Source organism: Camponotus floridanus, unplaced genomic scaffold (assembly GCF_003227725.1).
Source record: "Camponotus floridanus strain SB8 unplaced genomic scaffold, Cflo_v7.5 scaffold120, whole genome shotgun sequence".
Classification (NCBI taxonomy): domain Eukaryota; kingdom Metazoa; phylum Arthropoda; class Insecta; order Hymenoptera; family Formicidae; genus Camponotus; species Camponotus floridanus.
Genome location: NW_020229238.1, coordinates 50,033 through 71,740, shown reverse-complemented (window position 1 = coordinate 71,740; position 21,708 = coordinate 50,033). Strand labels below are relative to the sequence as shown.

At 30.4% G+C, this 21,708-nt stretch overlaps 5 protein-coding genes across 8 annotated transcripts; 1 reads left to right on the top strand and 4 right to left on the bottom strand.

The window, feature by feature from the left end:
* Positions 1-228: 228 nt before the first annotated feature.
* Positions 229-5,435, top strand: LOC105258139. Of its 2 annotated transcripts, none has more exons than XM_011269226.3 (9): positions 229-582; positions 1,007-1,726; positions 1,794-2,118; positions 2,177-2,514; positions 2,576-2,801; positions 3,062-3,400; positions 4,507-4,660; positions 4,743-4,906; positions 4,980-5,435. In XM_011269226.3, exons 2-9 carry the CDS (start codon positions 1,080-1,082, stop codon positions 5,283-5,285), a joined length of 2,499 nt encoding a protein of 832 aa, XP_011267528.2. In that variant the 5' UTR covers positions 229-582; positions 1,007-1,079; the 3' UTR covers positions 5,286-5,435. The 2 variants fall into 2 exon arrangements, with proteins under 2 accessions (XP_011267528.2, XP_011267529.2); XM_011269227.3 differs by having other exon boundaries at positions 230-582; positions 1,794-2,103.
* Positions 5,436-5,619: 184 nt separating this feature from the next.
* LOC105258138 (26S proteasome complex subunit SEM1) lies at positions 5,620-6,544 on the bottom strand. Its single transcript, XM_011269225.3, has 3 exons — positions 6,361-6,544; positions 6,195-6,291; positions 5,620-5,942 (listed from the first exon to the last, which is right to left on the bottom strand). Exons 1-3 carry the CDS (start codon positions 6,443-6,445, stop codon positions 5,894-5,896), a joined length of 231 nt encoding a protein of 76 aa, XP_011267527.1. The 5' UTR covers positions 6,446-6,544; the 3' UTR covers positions 5,620-5,893.
* A 510-nt stretch (positions 6,545-7,054) lies between these two features.
* Positions 7,055-9,803, bottom strand: LOC105258153 (KICSTOR complex protein C12orf66 homolog). Its single transcript, XM_025415433.1, has 9 exons — positions 9,459-9,803; positions 9,225-9,371; positions 8,968-9,119; positions 8,764-8,904; positions 8,186-8,324; positions 7,891-8,084; positions 7,671-7,821; positions 7,328-7,438; positions 7,055-7,259 (listed from the first exon to the last, which is right to left on the bottom strand). The coding sequence occupies exons 1-9, from the start codon at positions 9,537-9,539 to the stop codon at positions 7,089-7,091; spliced, it is 1,287 nt and encodes a 428-aa protein (XP_025271218.1). The 5' UTR covers positions 9,540-9,803; the 3' UTR covers positions 7,055-7,088.
* Positions 9,804-10,071: 268 nt separating this feature from the next.
* LOC105258137 (WD repeat-containing protein 3) lies at positions 10,072-16,338 on the bottom strand. Of its 2 annotated transcripts, XM_025415432.1 has the most exons (15): positions 16,303-16,338; positions 16,037-16,220; positions 15,575-15,784; positions 15,301-15,498; positions 15,018-15,197; positions 14,704-14,909; positions 14,487-14,619; positions 13,137-13,327; positions 12,863-13,058; positions 12,523-12,750; positions 12,181-12,450; positions 11,857-12,099; positions 10,723-10,889; positions 10,343-10,565; positions 10,072-10,269 (listed from the first exon to the last, which is right to left on the bottom strand). In XM_025415432.1, the coding sequence occupies exons 2-15, from the start codon at positions 16,205-16,207 to the stop codon at positions 10,105-10,107; spliced, it is 2,781 nt and encodes a 926-aa protein (XP_025271217.1). In that variant the 5' UTR covers positions 16,208-16,220; positions 16,303-16,338; the 3' UTR covers positions 10,072-10,104. The 2 variants fall into 2 exon arrangements, with proteins under 2 accessions (XP_025271217.1, XP_025271216.1); XM_025415431.1 differs by having other exon boundaries at positions 16,037-16,334.
* A 1,253-nt stretch (positions 16,339-17,591) lies between these two features.
* Positions 17,592-20,423, bottom strand: LOC105258136 (stress response protein NST1). 2 transcript variants are annotated; one of them, XM_011269223.2, is made up of 3 exons: positions 20,182-20,423; positions 18,691-19,917; positions 17,592-18,572 (listed from the first exon to the last, which is right to left on the bottom strand). In XM_011269223.2, the coding sequence occupies exons 2-3, from the start codon at positions 19,884-19,886 to the stop codon at positions 18,569-18,571; spliced, it is 1,200 nt and encodes a 399-aa protein (XP_011267525.1). In that variant the 5' UTR covers positions 19,887-19,917; positions 20,182-20,423; the 3' UTR covers positions 17,592-18,568. The 2 variants fall into 2 exon arrangements, with proteins under 2 accessions (XP_011267525.1, XP_011267524.2); XM_011269222.3 differs by having other exon boundaries at positions 17,592-19,917.
* Positions 20,424-21,708: the final 1,285 nt, after the last annotated feature.

Below are 21,708 nucleotides of genomic sequence, written 5' to 3'. Positions count from 1 at the left end.
GAAAATAGATACAAAACATCCTTAAAAATTGAAGACTGAAAATTAATATAAAACTGAAATTATATAAAACTGTATTAAATAATTATATAATTAATTAATTAAATAATTAATTAATAATATAAAATTGAATTAATATAAAAATTAATATGAAAGAAAAATAAAAAAAATTTAATTAAAATAGCGTGGCGCCGCCAACAAGTTTCCGATACCGAGATCAACTTCTCGATGAGCGCAGGTGATACAGGTAGCAGAGTTTCTATTGGAACGCCTAGATAAATGAGCGCGGTAGGTTGAGTAAAACGCGAGACTCGATTCGACCTCGGGAATGAATCACGGCTGGTTATCTTGCAAGGATGCTTGATCTATGATCGCGTCGTGTAACGGGAATGTTGACAGACGATCGCTACGCGAACGAATCAACGTAAAAAAAAGGGAGAGAGTGCAATAAGGATATGTCATAACACACTCATAAAGCATGCACGAGCCTCCTCGCGATCCTTCAACTCGTTGACGAGATTAACCTCTTCGCGAGCAAGCGCCAGGAATGGCAAACAGCTCCACGAAAGAGAGAATGGACGCCTGGTAGGTTTCCAGAATTGTCAATAAATGTGTGTCCGAATTTTCTAGTGTCCCATGTACGTTACATAACTAAATTTCTTCGTTCTGTATATTTAATCCTATTTGTACATATATATATATGTTAGTCCATCTACTGCTCCAAAATACACATGTTTGATGTTGACTCACCAAATTGTTTTTCATTTATACACACATACACACATTCCTTTTGTTTTAAATAAATATATCGATTTTCCGATCGAGAATATTCTATTTTTTTAATTTTATTTTTATTTTAATTTTATTTTAATTTATTTTTTTTTTAATTTTATTTTTATTTTATTTTTTTTAAATTTAATTTTAATTTTAATTTTTTTTTACCTTGACACGTGATAGATACAGAGCATAACAAGTGGAGGATTAAGAGTGTCTATTTTTTTTGCAACAGGTTCTGGATACTGTAACAAAAAATGTGAGGTTTAATTTATATAGCTGTAATTAGAAGCACCAGCAAATGCAGAATGGAGAATGTTATACCGATGAGTTGGTTGAACCAAATATTATTAGTTTCTAGTATAGCAACTGCAGTATTGTCCTTAGTTGTAGAAGGATGGACAGATCTCACACCTCTGCCGATATATGTTTCCATCTCTTGGGGTGTATTTATTATAATTTTATCAGTATGGCTAAGCTGTTGCTTATTACGTCTCACATTGAAAGCCAATAGTCCAATTACTTTTGAGTTTATGAACAAGTGGATCCGCAAGAGGCTAGTGAATTATCTGAATTTGGATTCTTTAATAGACAAGAATAAGAGTACAGAAATTATTTATGTAAGCGATAGTGAAGACCAAGGGAAGAGTCCTTCACAAAAAGCTAGCGCTAAGTGCAATAATAATGCAATCTTACGAGATTCCTGTAAGAACGACATTCCTTTAACAAAAAGAGAAAAGGAGAAGATAATGGATACAATACGAGAAATTGATGTAAAGTGTATAGAAATTTGGTATAAAAATATCAGTACTGACAAGTCGTTCCCTAACGAAGCGCAAGATTTGTTGGACAAGTTCTTGACGAGGCTTGTTTTGAAAGCTAATTTAATAGATAAAATAAAACTCGTTAATAAGTTGGCGAATATATTATTGTTACACTTAAAGGAATATCGTAGGTATGAATCCATCTATTAATAGTTTTGTTCTTGGCAAGAATTCGTCGCTTATCAGTACATTCCGTAGGGCACTACGTCGAGTCGAAAAGGGCGCTGCATCCAGCGTGGAGGAAGCATATAAATATTTACATCCTGGTTCTCGCAGTGCGTCGATATTAGAACATATGTTGCATCATTTAGTCACTGTTCTAGCGCAAGAGTTTTTGCAATGGGAATTAACCAGTTCATCACCATGCAAACTTTTGTTATCCATTTTAGCAAAGAAGCTCTTAATAACAATAGACACAATAAGCTGCCCAGATTGGTTGATCAAGAATCTATTGCAATTATTGGAAACTCCTACAAATAATGCTGTCGCTACTCCAACTAAGCAAAATGTACACTACGATGATGCAAGTATCATGTTATGAAAATTAAAAGATATATATTAAAATTTAATCATTCCTTCAGGGTACTATAACTGTTGCTCTGAGCGATGGCATCGTATCCGCGACAGCGGCTGTGATCCCGCAACAGTTGCCAAAATCCGCACCTAAATCTAGTCCATCTGCAAATATTACAAGTAAAGATGAAAATGCAGCTATAACGGCAACTCCAGAAAGATCGTCTCTATGTTTAGAGGGTCTCTCCACTACAGAGCACAGGGGCCTCTGGGGAGATAGCATAACAGATCTGGAATTGGATGAGGATAAGATTTCGCCAGTGTATGAAGAACCAACAGATTTCGCCACGACTATTGCTAGGCTTAGAAATCTATTACAACAGAAGTCTACAGCAACCACACCATTGTTAGTAAAAATGCCACTTAGTATCAAATACATCAGGTACATATGCATCTGCAAATTTCAGGCATGCCGAAGAAAAATCTTATGTGATATATGAAGGATGCCCATTTACAAATTTATCAATTCCATGGACTGAATTTCATACCGCAACGGATGGTTCGCAACAATTATTCTATTGCATACAATTCGACGATGTCGAACAACATGGAGTATATTTATTTGAAACCACTACTGCTACTGTCAGGAGACTATATTCTGATTTTGTTCAATTGCACCTCAGTCTAGAAGAAGTAAGATATATATTTATAAGAAATATAAAAATATAAAAATATTAAATATATAAAAATATTAAATATTAAATATTAAAAATATTAAATATATAAAAATATTAAATATTAAAAACATTAAATATATAAAAATATTAAATATTAAAAATATTAAATATATAAAAATATTAAATATTAAAAATATTAAATATTAAATATATAACTTTACAGAAAAATAATAACTTAAATATATAATTAAATTTAATCATGTTTGTAAATTCCAGATTCCATCATTAGCTAATATTATGTCCGACCTAGTATTACCCGAGGGTGGGCGGATCGAACTGGAAGTATATTTGAAGACACTGTGTACGCGATTAGCGAATGAGTGTCCACCTCAATTGCGTCACTTTCTTCGGCCGAGCAGTAGCGCGGGCAAAAAAGCAGATGCAATAGCGCCTCGTTTGGACCGATTTTTGGCTAAGACCGTAACTGGTGTTTTCAATACATTGAAGACAGTTGTACCGGGCTTCGAAATGGATCATGAAGAAGAAGCTCCTCCTCTACCTACTCTAATGCCCTTGTCTGACATACCCTGGAGATTTGTCGAGGATATAAAATCGGTAATAAAACCTAAAATTGCAGCATAAATATACTAATTATTCAAATATATAACAATATAATACATGAACAACACATATTTGTAGTATACAGGTTGTTTCAGACCACCCGTACCACCCATTTAAAAACTAGAGAAGCGGTTATTTCAAAAAAGTAAAAACATTTTCTTTATAAATCAGGTACGCTCTATCGAATGATGATATTTTCAACTTCTAGTTCAGGCCGGAAATAGGCGATTCAGACCGAAAGTACATTTTTTTAAATGGAACCCCCTATTTTTCATCGCATATTTTTGTAGCTTACTTCGAGAGCTTTCCAAAACACTATAATAAATTATTTTTCCAAGAAGTACTTTTCGAGTTATGAGGATTGAAGTCATTTCTTAATTTTACATAAACCATAAAATATCTTGTAAAATATTCATTTTTCGATTATCTTATCTTAATACTTTTATATATAAAATAATGAGAGGAATCAATTGGTGTAAAGAAAACATACAGTTGTTTTTAAGAAAAAATATGGAATTATTAATTGCAAATTACATATTTTTTCATAGAAATAACTATGTGTTTTCTTTACACCAATTGATTCCTCTCATTATTTTGTACATAAAAGTATTAAGATAAGATAATCGAAAAATGAATATTTTACAAGATATTTTATGGTTTATTTTTATTTTATGTAAAATTAAGAAATGATTTCAAGCCTCATAACTCGAAAAGTACTTCATGGAAAAATAATTTGTTATAGTATTTTGGAAAGCTCTCGAGGTAAGTTACAAGAATATGCAATAAAAAAATAGGAAGTTCCATTTAAAAAAATGCACTTTCGGTCTGAATCGCCTATTTTCGGCCGGAACCAGAAGTTGAAAATATCACCATTCGATAGAGCGCACCCGATTTATAAAGAAAATGTTTTTATTCTTTTGAAATAACCACTTCTCTAGTTTATAAATGGGTGATATAGGTGGTCTAAAACATCCTGTATAATAATAATAATAATAATAATAATAATAATAATAATAATAATAATAATAATAATAATATATTATGCATGTAATAAAATATATTGTAAAAATATTCTTTGAAATGTCTATCCATTGTTGTAGAAAAGTCTAGCTTGTGAATTACAGCAATTGATCGCAGAAAGAACAGAATATTGTATGGTAGACACAGCTTATGAGGCGGTTGACTCGATGGAAACCAGTGGCAGTTCAGAGTTATTGGATTGTTGGTGGGAAACTATTAACGCTTCGTACGATGGTAGCTATAGTAATAATAGTCTTTTTTCTTGCACTTAAAAAATTATCATTTATAATAATAAAAAGTGAATTACATTTTCCAGATGAAATTGATGAGTTGGATTCTAATCTGACATTGACATGTACAACCATAGATCTGATTTGTGAGCTTCTGACAGGGATTGCTAGTAATAATACATTACAGCAAGAAGCAGTTGTTAGATGGACTAAATTGCTATTAGGAAACATTTCAGAGCCAATCTTGCAGGTGAGAAACTGAATCTAAAAAAAAAAGCATTGTATTTTTTACGAATTTCTTATAACTTTAATTTTATTTGCAGAAAATGATTCTTAGGTTGTTTGACTCTTTGAGTAATTCCTCATTACTTTCCGATGTATCACATAACAATGTCACAAATGAAACCAATGCACAACTGAAAGACAAGTTGGTGCACACATTAAAAGAAAAAATCTCATACAGTGTAAAATTCATATTTGGTGAGGACAATGTACACAAAGCTCTGAATTATTTATTAAGTTCATATGAAATCAAGAAGATTAACATGGATTTAAACATGCAGATGTTAGATGCGTTAATATCAGAACTATTGGTTTCCTGTAAAACGAATCAAGATACCACTAATTAATTTTAATTTAATTTAAAATCAATATTTATTCAATCCTTTAGACAAAAAATCATTTAGTATTTTGCAAGATTTGCACATTATTTTATTCTCTTAATGATACATGAAAGTCATTAAGATATATCAAAATATTTATGTAAAAAGAATTGATGTGTGCCATATATATGTAGAATATGTGTTGACTGTTTACATTTCGCAAAAACTGACAGACTTTTTAAAATAAAGACTGTACCTGATTATACATTTACAATAAGACATGCCAAGTATTTGTTCCATTAGAGAATAATGGCTCGTACCAATTGAATAAGGTGAAACGAGTCACTTGGAAGGCACTATATGCATTTCTGGATTTATACTAAGCATTTATATTTAATAATTAAGTTTTATACACACACACAAAGAAATTGCATTTTCTGCATTTTACAGAAAATGTATCTGCAAAACATATGGTGCATATATTGTACAAAGTATACAAATTATAACTTTATTTTACATTCCAAAGATCGTACGAAGTAAATATGAAATTAAATTTAGACGTATACACAGACTTAATATTTAATTAATATATGTTTATTATGTAAGATAATAAGATTAAACGTATTAATATCTAATTAACTTTCCTTGGTTGTTTCACTTGCTTTCTGTTTCTCTAGTTGTGCTCTGAAAACAATTGTAGCGCTCTATAAATTTTACATAATAATAACAATTAAATAATTATAATATATATATATATATATATATATATATATATATATAATATATTTAAATAATATATAAAATAATAATATAATATAATATATATTATAATATATTTAAATAATAATATAATAATTCTTAACTAGAGCAGAGTAAATGTTAGGTTGGATCGCTCGTCTTAAATTTTGACAAAAATTTTTGCCAAAGTAATAGTACCTCAACTGTTGATTGAAATCGTCTTCAACGTCATCGTCGTCCCAGTTATCCTCCCAAACGCTGATGTCCGCGCTGTCTTCATCCTTCGCGGTCCAATCTAGTTAATGAATCAGCGATTTCGAGGTTAATATCACGCAACAAAATATCAACAAATCTAGATGTGTACCTTCCGCAGGGAATTCCTCGAATTCGTCGTCTTCCTCGAGCAACCCAAGGTCGACTTTCGCCTTATCGTTCTTATTATCCGTCATATTTGCAAATTTTCTTGTGAATGACGATCTTTCAAACACTTTGAAAAACTGTCAAATTTATGTCCGCACGTTCGCGTTTTATAAGGTTAGAAAATAAATTTGGCTACGTGATTCAAATCTTCAAAATGGATATAGATGGCGATATTAAACGAGACTTGATTTTCAAAAATTTCTGTCCAATTTATTCTGAATAAAAAAAAATAATTTAATCTCTGGAAAGCAAGAATATCCAGCAGATGCTGGATACTATTGACTGCTCGAAAAATTCTGAAGAACTTATAATTATAGCGATATTAACATGAATAAAATAATTTTTTTATTTATATATTTTTGATAAATTATTCTTTATTTATACGAATTGCAAAATTAATTTCACCCGAGCAATATCTATAAATTAAGGTTCCATTAAAAGTACAAAGAATGGAAGGAAAAGAATAATTTCTCAAAATAATTAAATAAATAAATAAATAAATAAATAAATAAATAAAATTAATAACTATAATATAAATTAATATTATATAAATATTATATAAATATAATATAAATTTTATTCATTATTTTTATGCAGCTATTTATAGAGAAATTAATTTATTTTCGATTGTAATAATCAAGTCTTTGGTATAATTTATTTTCATACAGTTGCTCACTTTGATAATTTCAAGCATTCATAAATTTTATTACACCTGATGTGCATAGAGAGATCTGTCATGAATAATGTAATGTGAGTTTCTTTATCCCTTTGTTTCCCATTTTCAAATATAATAACGAGAGTCATTCTGGGATCAGTATTGTAGAAAGCATAAGTACACAAATCCTGCAAACACACACTTGTAATTTATGATTTATAGAATTATTTCAAGAATTATTTTGTAACTGATGTACCTTTGTGCATTTATGATATGTAACTTTGTCCATAGCAAGAAGTTCTGCTTGACGCTCCTTTATCTTAGTTTGAATTTTATCCAAATGTACTAGTGACTTTTGCATAAATGTCTGAAAAAAATATTTTATTATTAATATACAATATTTCAAAAATATTTTATTAATAATATACAATATATTATTAATTTATATTATTATTATTATTACATAAGACAATAGAATATTATAACAGAATATTATTATCTTGTATATATTACTTGTGCAAATAATAATATATTTTTTTATCTCCACAAAGAAATTAAATTAATTAATAATATGTATAATTAATAAATTTATTATTTACGTTAGGGCAACAAACAACAACAGGGAAATTCGGAAGTACATCTGCTCCTCTTCCTGGATGTTTATATCCCGAACCTGAATTTTCAGTTCCTCTCGAATCGAAAATTATCAGTATTGCTAATATATCATGCTTTCGTTGAAAACTCTGTATCCTAAAAAAGATGTCTATTAGATAGATGTTGGATATATATGATGTAAGCAATGGTATATCTGTATTTTACTTGTGGTAATAATCCACGCTTTGCTTGCTCATGATACTTCTCATTTCCCCTGGACTAGCTTGTTGACTTAAAGTAGTGTGAAAATACAAAGAACATTTAGCTAATATGGCACTGCGTAGTTTCACCAGCCATTGATACAATGCTGGTTGTTGATTGGCTTTGAGAAATGTTGCGCCAAAACCCAATTTCCAAGACTGAAAGATCTCAGATTAGAATATTATAAATATTATAATATTCTAATATTATAATATTAGAAAAACTGCTTTAATGTTCTCTTATTCGATATATCGCTAACCTCCTTGCTTTGCAAAGTTCTTTCCCAAGCTGACATTCGCGCTTGTGCTCCATAAAGGGCCATTAGAGTCGGTAGAAACCTCCAGTTTTGAACTTCTACTTGCGCTTTCATTAATTGTACTAATATTTCACATTCCAATCTGAATGAAAAAAACTACATTAAATTTTTTCATATATTATAAGTCAAAAATCTAGGAAAAGAAATTAAAAAACAAGGCAGGTAAGCAATTTATAATAATATTATAATAATATTATTTATATAAAAATTACATTTCTGTGAGCGTCTCTATTTCTTTTATATTATTATTTTTATGTACAGCATTGAGAAGGATCTGGATGAAATCGAAACGTTTGCGCTTAATTTTATGTAATTTTTATACGAGTTTCATCATTTCTCTTGAACATTATGATTATTATTTAATATACTAATACTAATTTTTCTTTATATTTGTATCGTACATCAATGCTTGTGATTACTAGCCTTTTTTAATTTCTTTTCCTGGATTTTTATCTCTTAAACCACTTTAATTATTAAAAGTCAAAGTTCATATTTCTAAGAAATGCAAGGATAATACTTACGTTAAACTTGTTTTAATAGCGATTAATGCTAAATGAGAACAGGATAATAAATGGCACTCTACTATTCCTTCTATGCATTGCAGTAATTCTTGATGCTTCATAACTTTGCTATTTGTACTCATATTGTACATTCTCTCATAACTGTAATGTAAGAGTTACAAATATGAGATTAAAGACAGATAAATGAGATATTGATATACTGACAAATCTATCAGCTGGATTCTTGCCGTGATGAATTGGCAGAGTTGACTGGAAACATTTGCGACTGTTGCACCTATAGAGTTTGTTCCCCTCGTCATTTCCTCTAATCTCTTTAAATCAGCCTTTAATGATTCGTATACAGTTTTTAGAGAATTCTGTAAATAATATTAACGTTAAAATTTAATAATTGAATTATCAATAATATTAACGTTAAAATTTGATAATTAAATTGTCAATTTAATTAATTGCTGGATACATACATCCTTCCTAAGGAAGCCTTTATTTTTAGTGTGAAGGAAACCTAAATCTGCATATGAACGCTCCGCTATAACTATCTGTGGTAGATGCAGCAGAAGCATTCCCCATGGACCCATTTGCATCTGCTTGCATGATTCCCTTTCTTTTTCCTGAATTAAATTTATATTATATTTATTAGTGCATATAACACTTAAAATTTTTTTATCACAAATTTTATTTTTATTATTTTTACTCACAACTGTTTCCTTAGCCTTTTCGGAGCACAACTGAGCAACCTGAGTGAAGAAGGCATTAAGGAATTCGTCCTCGTGATCCATTCTCTATTTTCATTTACAGGAAATGCAGGTAAACATATCCTACATCAACGAGGTTATATTGTGACATTTTATGTATACAGATATTGCTTTTTAATTCTTGCTTCCTAAAGATCAAATTTGTTTTTATTGTGTGAATTATAATATTTTCATATGCAGTTTTATCTAAATAATTTGGTATTTTTATTGAGATCAATTTACACCGACTATGCACATGTTTTTACAGCTGGATGTGTTGACTGTGTGCAACACATAAGTCAGTAGTGAACTCTAGCTATAGTTTGCTATCTTTCATACACGTGTACTTTAGATAGAGAGAGAGAGAGAGAGAGAATGAGTGAGTGAGTGAGAGAAAGAGAGGAAGGAAGGGAGGGAAAGAGAGAATTGGAAACAAAATTGAAATAATTATTACTTTTTGACAAATCTCTAATACTCTAATAAATTCAATTATTTTTTTAAAACATATATATGTGTGTGTGTACAGAAAATATAATGAAAATGTATTGATTTATAAAAACCTATGTATTTATGCATATATATATACATATACAAAGTTCCTCAAAAAATATTACAGATTCATAATTGCTCTTTTTACAGCCTTTTCCTTATTTCTTCTGATTTTGTTTTTGTGTTCTTTACTCTTAGTGGCATCTCTGAAAAATTTGATTCCTTCTCGTTCTTCAAGAATGCGCTGTGTGTACATCATTCCATGCAAATTAAATCCAATAGTATCCTAAAAAATTATTAATTATTTTATTTAACAAATAATTAAGTACGTTCTTTCAAGTCCATAAAATTTTTATTACCCTTAAAGTGGATATCTTTTCTACAGCAAGCTTCTTCACACTCTCTAATGTAGGCAAAAGATTTTGATTGGCTACTATTGGACCATGATATGCTTGTATTAAGCATAAAGCTAATCTAACTAATAACTCTACATGGTAATCCCTCTTCAATAAGTTAGGAAGTCTTTGCAAAATATCAGAGGCGGCAGAATACGGCAATAACAGTAATGTTTCTTCCAATTCACTGAAATATATATTTAATTCTTTTTAATATTATTAATATTATTTTTAATATTATTTGAAATATATATTTTCAATTACATTTTTTATGTAATCTATTTAACAATCAATAGATTGTTAAATATATTGCATTTGTTATTCTATTTATTATTATATTTTACCTTGCCCTAACACGCTTAAAGGTTTCCAGTAAGAAGTCTTCTGTACTTGTACAATTATAAGCTTGCATTAACAGAGGAAGAGATGGTGCTTTATCATCCGAAACAGCTGTACTCAATTCTGCTTCGTATTGTTTGGACACTTCCAAACATTCCAGTATCAATTCAGCCTGATATATAAGTAAAATGTATATACAGGATGTTTCAGATCACCTGTACCACCCATTTAAAAACTAGAGAAGTGGTTATTTCAAAAAAGTAAAAACATTTTCTTTATAAATCGGGTGTGCTCTATCGAATGGTGATATTTTCAACCTCTGGTTCCGGCCGGAAATAGGCGATTCAGACCGAAAGTACATTTTTTTAAATGGAACCCTCTATTTTTCATCGCATATTTTTGTAGCTTACTTCGAGAGCTTTCCAAAACACTATAATAAATTATTTTTCCATGAAGTACTTTTCGAGTTATGAGGCTTGAAATCATTTTTTAATTTTACATAAACCATAAAATATCTTTTAAAATATTCATTTTTCGATTATCTTATTTTAATACTTTTATGTATAAAATAATGAGAGGAATCAATTGGTGTAAAGAAAACATACAGTCGTTTTTAAGAAAAAATATGTAATTGTTAATTGCAAATTACATACTTTTTCTTAGAAACAACTATGTGTTTTCTTTACACCAATTGATTCCTCTCATTATTTTGTACATAAAAGTATTCAGGCAAGATAATCGAAAAATGAATATTTTACAAGATATTTTATGGTTTATGTAAAATTAAGAAATGATTTCAAGTGTCATAATTCGATAAGTACTTCATGGAAAAATAATTTATTATAGTGTTTTGGAAAGCTCTCGAGGTAAGCTACAAGAAAATGCTATGAAAAATAGGGGGTTCCATTAAAAAAAATGCACTTCCGGTCTGAATCGCCTATTTCCGGCCGGAAGCAGAAGTTGAAAATATCACCATTCGATAGAGCGCACCCGATTTATAAAGAAAATGTTTTTACTTTTTTGAAATAACTTCTCTAGTTTTTAAATGGATGATACGAGTGATTTGAAACACCCTGTATAATACATAAAATAGATATCTATCTTACAAAAATTATATGTTTCAAAGTAATGCAACTTACAGCCTTTTCACTGTTAACGGTCTTTCTAGAAGGTAAAGTTTGTTGCTTTTGTCCTAATACTGTAGTAGTTTCCCCAGTGACTAGCTCGTTTTCCTGTTGTTCTCTTTCGTCTTCTGCTTCATCTTGCAATACTAATGGTTCATTAGTCTTTTCGTATAATCTAACTACCTTATCAGAACCGCATGAAGCGACGAAAACTCCATTTGGTGAAATGCAACAATTCCAACTTTCCCCAGCATGACCCTACAAAAAGATTGAGTTTATTATAATTGAGTCACCGATATGTAATTTTACAAAATGTAATTTTGCAGTAAAATTTATTACGTGTAACGTGACGATCTTTCGAAATATGTCGGCATCCCATTGTTTGATTTTTCCATCTTTTCCAGAGCTAAAGAAGTAATGTGTTCCAGGTACGAACGAGAGACCTGTAACAGAATCGTCGTGCGCGAATATGGATTTGTGACAATCGCCGAAATCCAAACCCCAGATTTTAATGTTGCGATCGGCAGAACCGGTTGCAATGAGGGTAGAGTCGCTGGATATATCCATACATAACGCTGGCAGTTTATGTCCATAAAGCGATACAAAAAACTAGAATAAAAATATGAAATATTGCACAAAAGAGGTAACATTTAAGATAACAAGATGATTATTATATAATACCTTAAATGTATCTAAGAAGAAGATTTTAATGGTAGAGTCCAATAGAGAAACGGCGACAAATCTGTTATTTGGGCTTATTCTTACACACAGTACACTTTCTTCAAGCTTAAGCGTTCTTGCATGTAAAACAGAAAGAACCTTCGCTTTTATCTGATTGTCGGAGTCTTGAATGAGTTCAAAGTTCCAAAATTTTACCGTTTGATCACCACCACCGCTAGCCACCCCTTTCTACTTGCACAATACCACACAAGTAAAATATATGTATAAAAAACAAAATAAAAATCAATTAAGGTTCAAAATAAATAATTCCTATTAAGATATTTTTCTTCAAAAATATTACCAAATCAGGAAATAACGTCACGCTCCAAAGCTCCTTGGAATGCGCCGGCACTTCTTCCAAAATATCGCCAGATGCGATATCAATAATAAGCATTTTACCATCCTTTAAACCAACAATCAGATGCCTATCACCTGGTACAAATGTTACTGCCAAAGCGTAACCGCACTGTACTGTGCGTAAACACGCCAATGTTGGTCTAAAAATGTAATGCGAGTTAAAAAAGAGCCTTAACATTTATTTTTCATTAAAAATATGTTTCACAATGTATACCTACCTATTCCATAATTTAACTGAATCTCCGCTAACTGTGGCAAATGCCAAATTGTCGGAGCTAAAACAAATAGCTCGGACATCTGTACGATGTCCATGTGCTGTTATTGAACGTAAACGCTTCACTTCAGGTTTTTTTTCTTCCGTGTGTAAAGAATATAATTCAATTGAATTGTTATTATCTCCAACGCATATCTGCACAAAAGAAATCAAATATAATATAAATTATAATACAGGGTGTCCCAAAAATCCCGGACCGGTCGAATATTTCATAAACTATGCATTTTAGAAAGAAATGTTTCAGACAAAAGTTGTATGACTTGAAGGGGGCCATCAGATAGTGGCAATGATTTGACATGGGAGAGTCATTTGAAAGTCACGTGAAGTCACCTTCAATTTCTTAAATGGAACCCCCTATTTTTATTAGATATTCGTGTAGCCTATCTCGAAAACTTTCCAAAACACTATAATAAAGTATTTCTTCATTGAGTACTTTTCGAATTATGAGGCTGAAATCATTTCTTAATTTTACATATAAATATATACATATAATATATATATTACATATAATATATATTACAATAATATATATTACATATAAATATATTTTACATATAAATCGTAAAATATCTTGTAAAATATTCATTTTTCGATTATCTTACCTTAATACTTTTATGTACAAAATAATGAGAAGAATCAATTGGTGTAAAGAAAAAACATAATTGTTTTTAAAGAAAAAAATATGTAATTTGCAATTAACAATTACATATTTTTTTTAAAACAACTATGTATTTTCTTTACACCAATTGATTCCTTTCATTATTTTATACATAAAATTATTAAGATAATCGAAAAATGAATATTTTACTAGATATTTTATGATTCATGCAAAATTAAGAAATGATTTCAAGCCTCATAATTCGAAAAGTACTCAATGAAGAAATACTTTATTATAGTGTTTTGGAAAGTTCTCGAGGTAGGCTACACGAATATGTAATAAAAAATAGGGGGTTCCATTTAAGAAATTGAAAGTGATCTTCACGTGACTTTCAAATGACTCTCCCATGTCAAATGATTGCCACTATCTGATGGCCTCCTTCAACCCATACAACTTTTGTCTGAAACATTTCTTTCTAAAATGCATAGTTTATGAAATATTCGACCGGTCCGGGACTTTTGGGACACCCTGTATAATTAAATATAAATTATAATATAATAATCATATATAATTAAATATAAATTATAATATAATAATTATATATAATTAAATATAAATTATAATATACTAAAATATAATATAATATAAATTTTTCAGATGATTTTGTGTATTTAATATTTATATGATTATACTAACTCTAAGCTCGTTTCCTTTACCCATAATTAAATCAAATCCTCTTGGTTTACCAAGTATTTGAACAATAGGTAAACGTTTTATCTCATCTCTGAGAGCTGGTGCATTTGGTAGCTCCTCTGTATTATTCTCTTCCCTATGTATGATAAGGAAACATGCATATGTTATTGAATCTTCTTAGAAATAGATTTAAAATAAATTAACATAAATTTTAACTCACTGCTGAGCTTGATGTCTTTCCTTCTTCAATCTTTTCGTAAATCTATTCTTTACTATGTCGTCGGGCAATAGATGGAATAATTCTATAGAATTCCCCGCTCCATGACATCCAAGAATTTTGCCGGTAGAGTCAACTTCCAAGGAGGTGACTCGGCCACCACCTGCTCTTAATATACCCCCAATTTTCTTGCATCTTATAGGATATTTCTATAAAAAATTAAAATAAACATTAATGTTATTTTACTTTGATCATGTACAGACAAATAATGTTAGAAACTCAGTCTAGATATAATGTATACAAATGTAAGTACATACCATATCCACATCCATTTCCATGCTTTCCTCATTTTCCTCATCAAGATCCAAAGCACTTACAGCAGCATCAAGTTCAATATTCTTGTTATCAAGAATGGTTATTTTCCAAACACGCAATTCTTTATCATTGCATCCTGTTATTAAATATTGATCATCCTTCACTAAGATAAAACTCCAAACCTGTTTAGTACAAACATATCAAGTCTTTCAAGTAGATAGAGGAAAAGAGTGAACTAATATAATTAATAAAAAAATATAATAAGAGCGTAATTAAACAGCTTACTTCTGATCTATGTCCAACAAGAGTTTTGAAGTTATGCTCTGTGTCTAAATCCCAAAACTTTACAAATGTATCCTTGCTACTGCTGATAATAATGTTGTGTTCTCTCATAAATGCCAATTTAGTTATGACACCTTTGTGCCCAGTTAATCGACATATTCCTGTTTCAGCTACCACATCCCAGATAATGATATCTGTGTCCTATTATATTAACAAAAAAAGAAGTCACAAGTACTTAAAATTACACAATATAATTATATCAATAAAACATTCTTACCTTGGAACCAGTGGCTAATCTATGTCCTAAAGTGTCATATGCCAATGCTGTTATTTCAGATTTGTGTCCTACAAATACACTGACATTTTCACCAGTGGTTAAATCAAAGATCTTCACTGTACCATCTGCATAACCGACAGCAATATGCCTTTTATTGGGTGATGCAGCTAGACGTGTTACACATATCTTCTCTCCAGATAATACTTGCGCCTGAATTTATATATTATATATATTTAAATAATTATATATCATATATTAAAATAATTATATATCATATATTAAAATAATTATATATCATATATTAAAATAATTATATATTATATATTAAAATATTATATATTATTATATATTAATTATATATTAAAATTATATATATTATATATTAATTATATATTATATATTAAAATTATAAAGATATTATAATTATTTCTATATTAAATTCTTTTATTTTTCTGTCCTTACCTTTTCTCCAAGACGTAGATCCCAAATATATACATGTTCACATGCAGCAGCAGCAACAAATCTACCTTCTTGATTTTCCAATGTTACAAAGGCAACGTTACAACGTGGGCTTACAATTATATTCGCATTACCTGCTGGTACATATCTCAGATATTGTTTGGTTAAACCCATTTTGTATGTTTAACTACAAATTAAATAGAAAAAAATTACATATATTTCTCTTGTTTCTTTTTTCAGATTTAACTAATTTGAGGGTATATACGCACATGTGTCATCACATGTTTGCATGCATACAAGTGAGAAATCAAACTTAAAAGTTGCCTAAACTGTCTGAAAGAATGGCGCATGCGCAATGAACGAGGGCTGTACGATAGTATCCGTCTTTAACGACTGATAGCACCACTGATTCAAAATTCAAAATTTCAGACAGATTTATCTAAAAAGATGTTTTTAAGAAAAAATATGTATTGTTAATTGCAAATTACATATTTTTTCTTTCGAAACAATTATGTGTTTTCTTTACATCAATTGATTCCTCTCATTATTTTGTACATAAAAGTATTAAGATAAGATAATCAAAAAATGAATATTTTATTAGATATTTTATGATTTATGTAAAATTAAGATATTATTTTAAGCCTCATAACTTGAAAAGTATTTCGTGACAAAATACTTTATTATAGTGTTTTGGAAAGCTCTCGAGATAAGCTACAAGAATATGTAATAAAAATAGGGGATCTCATTTAAAAATTTCAAGTTGACCTTGAAATGATCCCTAAATTAGACTCCAAGGTCAGAGTTAGGGTCACCATCAGGTATCCCTTTCTGAACCCTACAACTTTTGTATGAAACATTTTTTTCCATCTTGCTTACTTTACGAGATATTTGCGTGCATCGATTAAAATGACTTACCTATATATATATTTATAAGTATTTCTAACAAATATTTTCCAACAATAAGATATTCAGTTCAGTTTGAGATAAATTGAACTATTTTGACATATAAAAAAGTAGAATAAAAATGACTGATAAATTCAGAATAAAGTAACAATCTCATAAATAAATAAATAAATAAATAAATAAATAAATAAAATATATATATATATATATATATATATATCAAAATATAAAATAATGTAACTTATAATAATTCTCCAATAGTTGTAGTATATAAGAGTGTACATTGTAGTATAGAAGAGTGTATGAGTGTACATTGTAGTATATAAGTTGTAGTATATAAGAGTGTACATTATATGAGATAAATATTTCATAATAGAACAAAAAAAAAATATATATATATATATTTTTTTTTTCTATTATTGCATACATTATGAATTTGTATAATTATATATATATATATATATATATATATATATATATAATTATACAAATTGTATAATTATAATTATATATATATATAATCATACAAATATATATATATATATATATATATATATATATATATAATTATACAAATTCATAATGTATGCAATAATTTTGTGAATAAGTGTGTTTATAAAAAATAGATAATATATATGTAATATCTATATGTTATAACACAATTTATTATTCATTACAAAGGAATCGTAGAAAGAAGTACATAGTAATCTAACTGTACAAATAGCACAAGAGACAGTCAAACTTTCACCAGAATCATTCACTCATGTTCAAGTGCCATATGTATCAATGAAATTCAGTCTGAGTGTTCGTTTTGTTGAACATTGAATAAAAGGCACTGGCAAGAATTGCTTCTCTTGTTTTTCCTAATAATATACAACTTCTATTTTTTCATCGCATCAACGTATCAGCTAAATTTATTTACACATTTAACATCAAAGAGTAACATTGTTACTTCTCGATGCACCTCTCTTTTACAATCAGAATAATTTTAGATATTCAAATAATCGTAATTAATCATCATGTAAACACTAAGAAAGTGTTCAGCTTTTTTTCTTTGATTTATCTATTTTTTTTTTAACATAACGTCATCTTTTTTCAAACATAATGCAAATAAATTACATAATTCTTTTTTCACATTGAAAAGTATAGCTACGCTCGCGTTCGGCATTTATAAATATTATAAAATAGCTTCTTTTTAAAACGCGAATTCAATTTGCTAATAACTAACTTAAGTCTCGTACATATCAGAAATATTCCCAGACAGCACGAAAAGGCGAAAAGATGTCTTAAAGATGTCTAAAGGACTTTAAGACGTCTTTAAGTCGTCTTTTAAGATGTCTTTTGGACATGTGTGCTGTCTGAGACATTGGCAATAACGGTAATTCCGCTGTTGCAATTTTACAGTTCCGCTTGTAAAGGAAGCATAAGTAAAGCACACTCAGATTGGTCGCTGTTATCGTTCACCAAAAAGGTCCCGAAAGTACATCCATAGCGGAAAACACAAGTTCTATCTATTATGCTGCGGTTCTACAATCTGTTCTCCACTGTGAACCGGTTGTGTGAGTGTATTTTGAAACCACATCATCCAGTTGCTCAGGTAATGGCCGTCCAATTGACTTTCGGGACTGTCCCTTATCTGCACATCGTTCAATTCTTGAAAATTGCGAACGGTTCGGAGTTCCGTAAAATTATTGTTCACCGAATGGCCCCCATGCATCCTTACCTCTCTCTTTCTAAAGGCGTCCTTTACTAACCTTTGCCTACGCTCCTCTTCCGTCTCAATAGCGGACCGCGTGAATCTCATTTCCCTGGCCCTTAGAGCGTCCCTTCGCAATCTCTCCTTCCTCTCCTCCTCCGTCTCTTTAGCGTACTGATTCAATCGAGCCTCTCGTCTCTTCGCCGATTCTCTGTTAAGCCTCTCCCGTCTCTGCTCTGGTGTTTCGCTCGCGTATAACGACAATCTCTTGATTCTCCTCCTCTCAGCCTCGCGGTCCAGTCTCTTTCTTCTATCCTCTGGCGTCTCGTTATACATTCTATACTCTCTTTTTCGCGCTGCTTCAGCGTCGAGCCTCTTCCTTCGTTGCTCCGGTGTCTCGTAATACATTCTCATCTCGCGTCTCTTCGCCGCTTCCTTCGCCAACCTTTGCAGACGCTGCTCCTCGCTCTCCTGTTCGTACAGCTTCTTCCGTTTCTCTCTCATACACTCGGCCTTTTTCCTCAATCTTTCTTTGTAATCTTGATGTACGCTGGCTTTTATTCTAACGTGTTTTTTGGATCTTCTAGACAGCTTCGTTTTTTCCAAGGTATCCTTGTCCGTTAATTGATTCTTACGTTTTGCTACCGCGATCACGCCAGTCAATGGATCAATATTAACGGGGACTTGTATATTCTGCTTGGCATCCTTCAAGACTCTCAGTCGTATGCTAGTATCGTTATTGTCGTCGCATAACCATTCCGCTGTGTATAGGGTGCTGTGACCCTCGTCATCCTCCTTTTTTATGTTGATATTAAGCCCGTCTAAGAACTCGTTCGGTATCGTCACTGTAGATATATTGTAATTGGTCGTTTGCTCATCGTTCCGAATGAACACTTCTGCTGCGCCTGATTGTTTCTGGAACTCGATATTTATGGAATCGGAATCCAAGGTGTCCAAGTAAATCGAGTCTGTCAATACATTAGTGATGGCACTACTTTGTACATTCCCTAAGGTAGAATCCGAAGTGCTCGATTCGTTCACTTCGTTCTGGTCTTTATCAATCGCTTTCTCATCGGTTACATGATAATTCTTGGCCTCTTTGATCTCAATAGCACAAAAGTGTTGCGCTGCTGCAATTATTTCGACCTCATTAAGATCCGTGTCAGGATCATCGCTCTTCCGCTTGTCGCTGTACCCTGAGATCAAGTCTGTCGGCTGATTTCTTATTTGTACATTATCTTCAGATATTTCCATGTCCCTTTAGAGATCGGATGATGACTGAACACTGAAATTATATGGCAATAATATATATAATTGTTCTACAAAAAACAATATTCTGCTCTAATTATAATATAACACACACATACACACACACATTTAAGATATTTATATATATTTTTCAAAAAAATATATAAAAGAATATTAAAATGTTAAAAAGTATTTACGGAAAAAGGGAAGAAAAAAAGAGGATTTTAATAATTGTTTTCAGATTATCAATAGAGAATTATGATAATTAGATAGAGCCTGTCAGTCGAAATGTGCTCCATACCTGCGTATCGTCTGCTTGACAGCTGATTCAAGATGGCAACGCAAATGATACCTTGGAATCGTGCATTTTCGCAGTATCCTTAAGCAATACGCACGATGCGCTCATCATTTTTATCCCCTTATGTCACATGATAATGTAAATCATGCGTAAATTTAGCACTCGTCTTAATTAATTCGGCAACCTTATCCGAAATTCACCTGCATGTCGAGCATCGCTCTTCCAGCCACACGTTTTTCGTCATCGCTAACGCAACGAAACTAGAGAGCGGACTCGGCGATATAATTTTGAGCCGCGTTTCGAGTAAAAAATGGCGCCAAGGATAATTTTACGTCGTAGAGCGCGGTATCGTCGACGATTCGTTCTCTTCGATTGGCTACAATATAATGGGAAGTATGTGAAATTATATCATAGATGTAATTCTATTCTAATATTTATTTATAGGGATAAGGTCGACAAGATGGCGGGTCTTGATTATTCACAGTCAGCTTTAACTGTCTCGCTTCTCCTTTTATTTATTAATTATTTATTTATTATTTATTAATTTATTATTAATTATTTATTAATTTATTATTAATTAATTAATTATTTTAAATTAATTAATTATATTTATTAATTTATTATTTTAAATTAATTGAAATAATAAATTAAATGTAATAAAAAGATTAATTTAAAATAATAAATTAATAAATATAATTAATTAATTTAAAATAATGAATTAATAAATAATAAATTAATAATAAATTAATAATAAACTAATAAATAATAAAGATGACTTAAATAATAAATTAATTCATAAATGATATAACTTAAATAAATAAATTAATAAATAATAACTTAAATAATAAATTAATAAATATAATTAATTAATCTGAAATAAATAGATTAAGAAATTAATAAATATAATCAATTGAATTGAATTAATAAACTCATAAATAATAAATTACTAAATATAATTAATTAATTTAAAATAATAAATTAATAAGTAATAAATTAATAATAAAATACTAAATATAATTAATTAACTTGAAATAATAAAATATCGGAGAACAATTCTTTAGCAAAATTCCAAACCATATCTTCTTCCTCCTTCCTCGTAAGATTTATGCCGAGGGTTCACTTAACAAAGGCTTGTGTCAGTCAATGTTTTTTGTATCCAATTACGCGGGTGCTTAATAAATATGGGAGGATGCGTCTAAAAATGGTCATCGATTCTTCGATTCATCTTCGATATCGATAAACTGAAAAAATGCATACGTGTGTGTATTTTGTGTGTGTGTGTGTGTGTGTGTGTGTGTGTGTGTGTGTGTGTGTGTGTGTGTGTGTATCCGCACTTTTTGCCAATTCGATCTCCTTCCAGGAACATGACTCTCGATCATACACCATTAATTGCCGGCGTGATGCATAACAATTAGCTTTTTTCCAGTCGTCGTCGCCCAAACACACGCATATCCAGATTATCACGATGTCAACCAACTCCAAATGGAAACGTCTTAATTATCGGAGCACGTATGGTACCGGGGACGGGGC

Bases quoted from the DNA above. Each gene is read 5' to 3' on its own strand.
- LOC105258139 (XM_011269226.3), top strand. From the start codon at position 1,080: ATGGAGAATGTTATACCGATGAGTTGGTTGAACCAAATATTATTAGTT. The intron at 1,727-1,793 runs GTATGAATCCAT...TACATTCCGTAG, and splicing joins CACTTAAAGGAATATCGTAG to GGCACTACGTCGAGTCGAAA. The intron at 4,661-4,742 runs GTAGCTATAGTA...TACATTTTCCAG, and splicing joins TATTAACGCTTCGTACGATG to ATGAAATTGATGAGTTGGAT.
- LOC105258138 (XM_011269225.3), bottom strand. From the start codon at position 6,445: ATGACGGATAATAAGAACGATAAGGCGAAAGTCGACCTTGGGTTGCTC. The intron at 6,292-6,360 runs GTACACATCTAG...TTCATTAACTAG, and splicing joins CGAGGAATTCCCTGCGGAAG to ATTGGACCGCGAAGGATGAA. The intron at 5,943-6,194 runs GTACTATTACTT...AATTGTTTTCAG, and splicing joins GATTTCAATCAACAGTTGAG to AGCACAACTAGAGAAACAGA.
- LOC105258153 (XM_025415433.1), bottom strand. From the start codon at position 9,539: ATGGATCACGAGGACGAATTCCTTAATGCCTTCTTCACTCAGGTTGCT. The intron at 8,905-8,967 runs GTCAGTATATCA...CTTACATTACAG, and splicing joins AGAATCCAGCTGATAGATTT to TTATGAGAGAATGTACAATA. The intron at 8,085-8,185 runs GTTAGCGATATA...GAGATCTTTCAG, and splicing joins GAACTTTGCAAAGCAAGGAG to TCTTGGAAATTGGGTTTTGG.
- LOC105258137 (XM_025415432.1), bottom strand. From the start codon at position 16,207: ATGGGTTTAACCAAACAATATCTGAGATATGTACCAGCAGGTAATGCG. The intron at 13,328-14,486 runs GTTAGTATAATC...TCTTTTGTGCAG, and splicing joins GTAAAGGAAACGAGCTTAGA to ATATGCGTTGGAGATAATAA. The intron at 10,890-11,856 runs GTAAGTTGCATT...CTTATATATCAG, and splicing joins CCGTTAACAGTGAAAAGGCT to GCTGAATTGATACTGGAATG.
- LOC105258136 (XM_011269222.3), bottom strand. From the start codon at position 19,886: ATGGAAATATCTGAAGATAATGTACAAATAAGAAATCAGCCGACAGAC.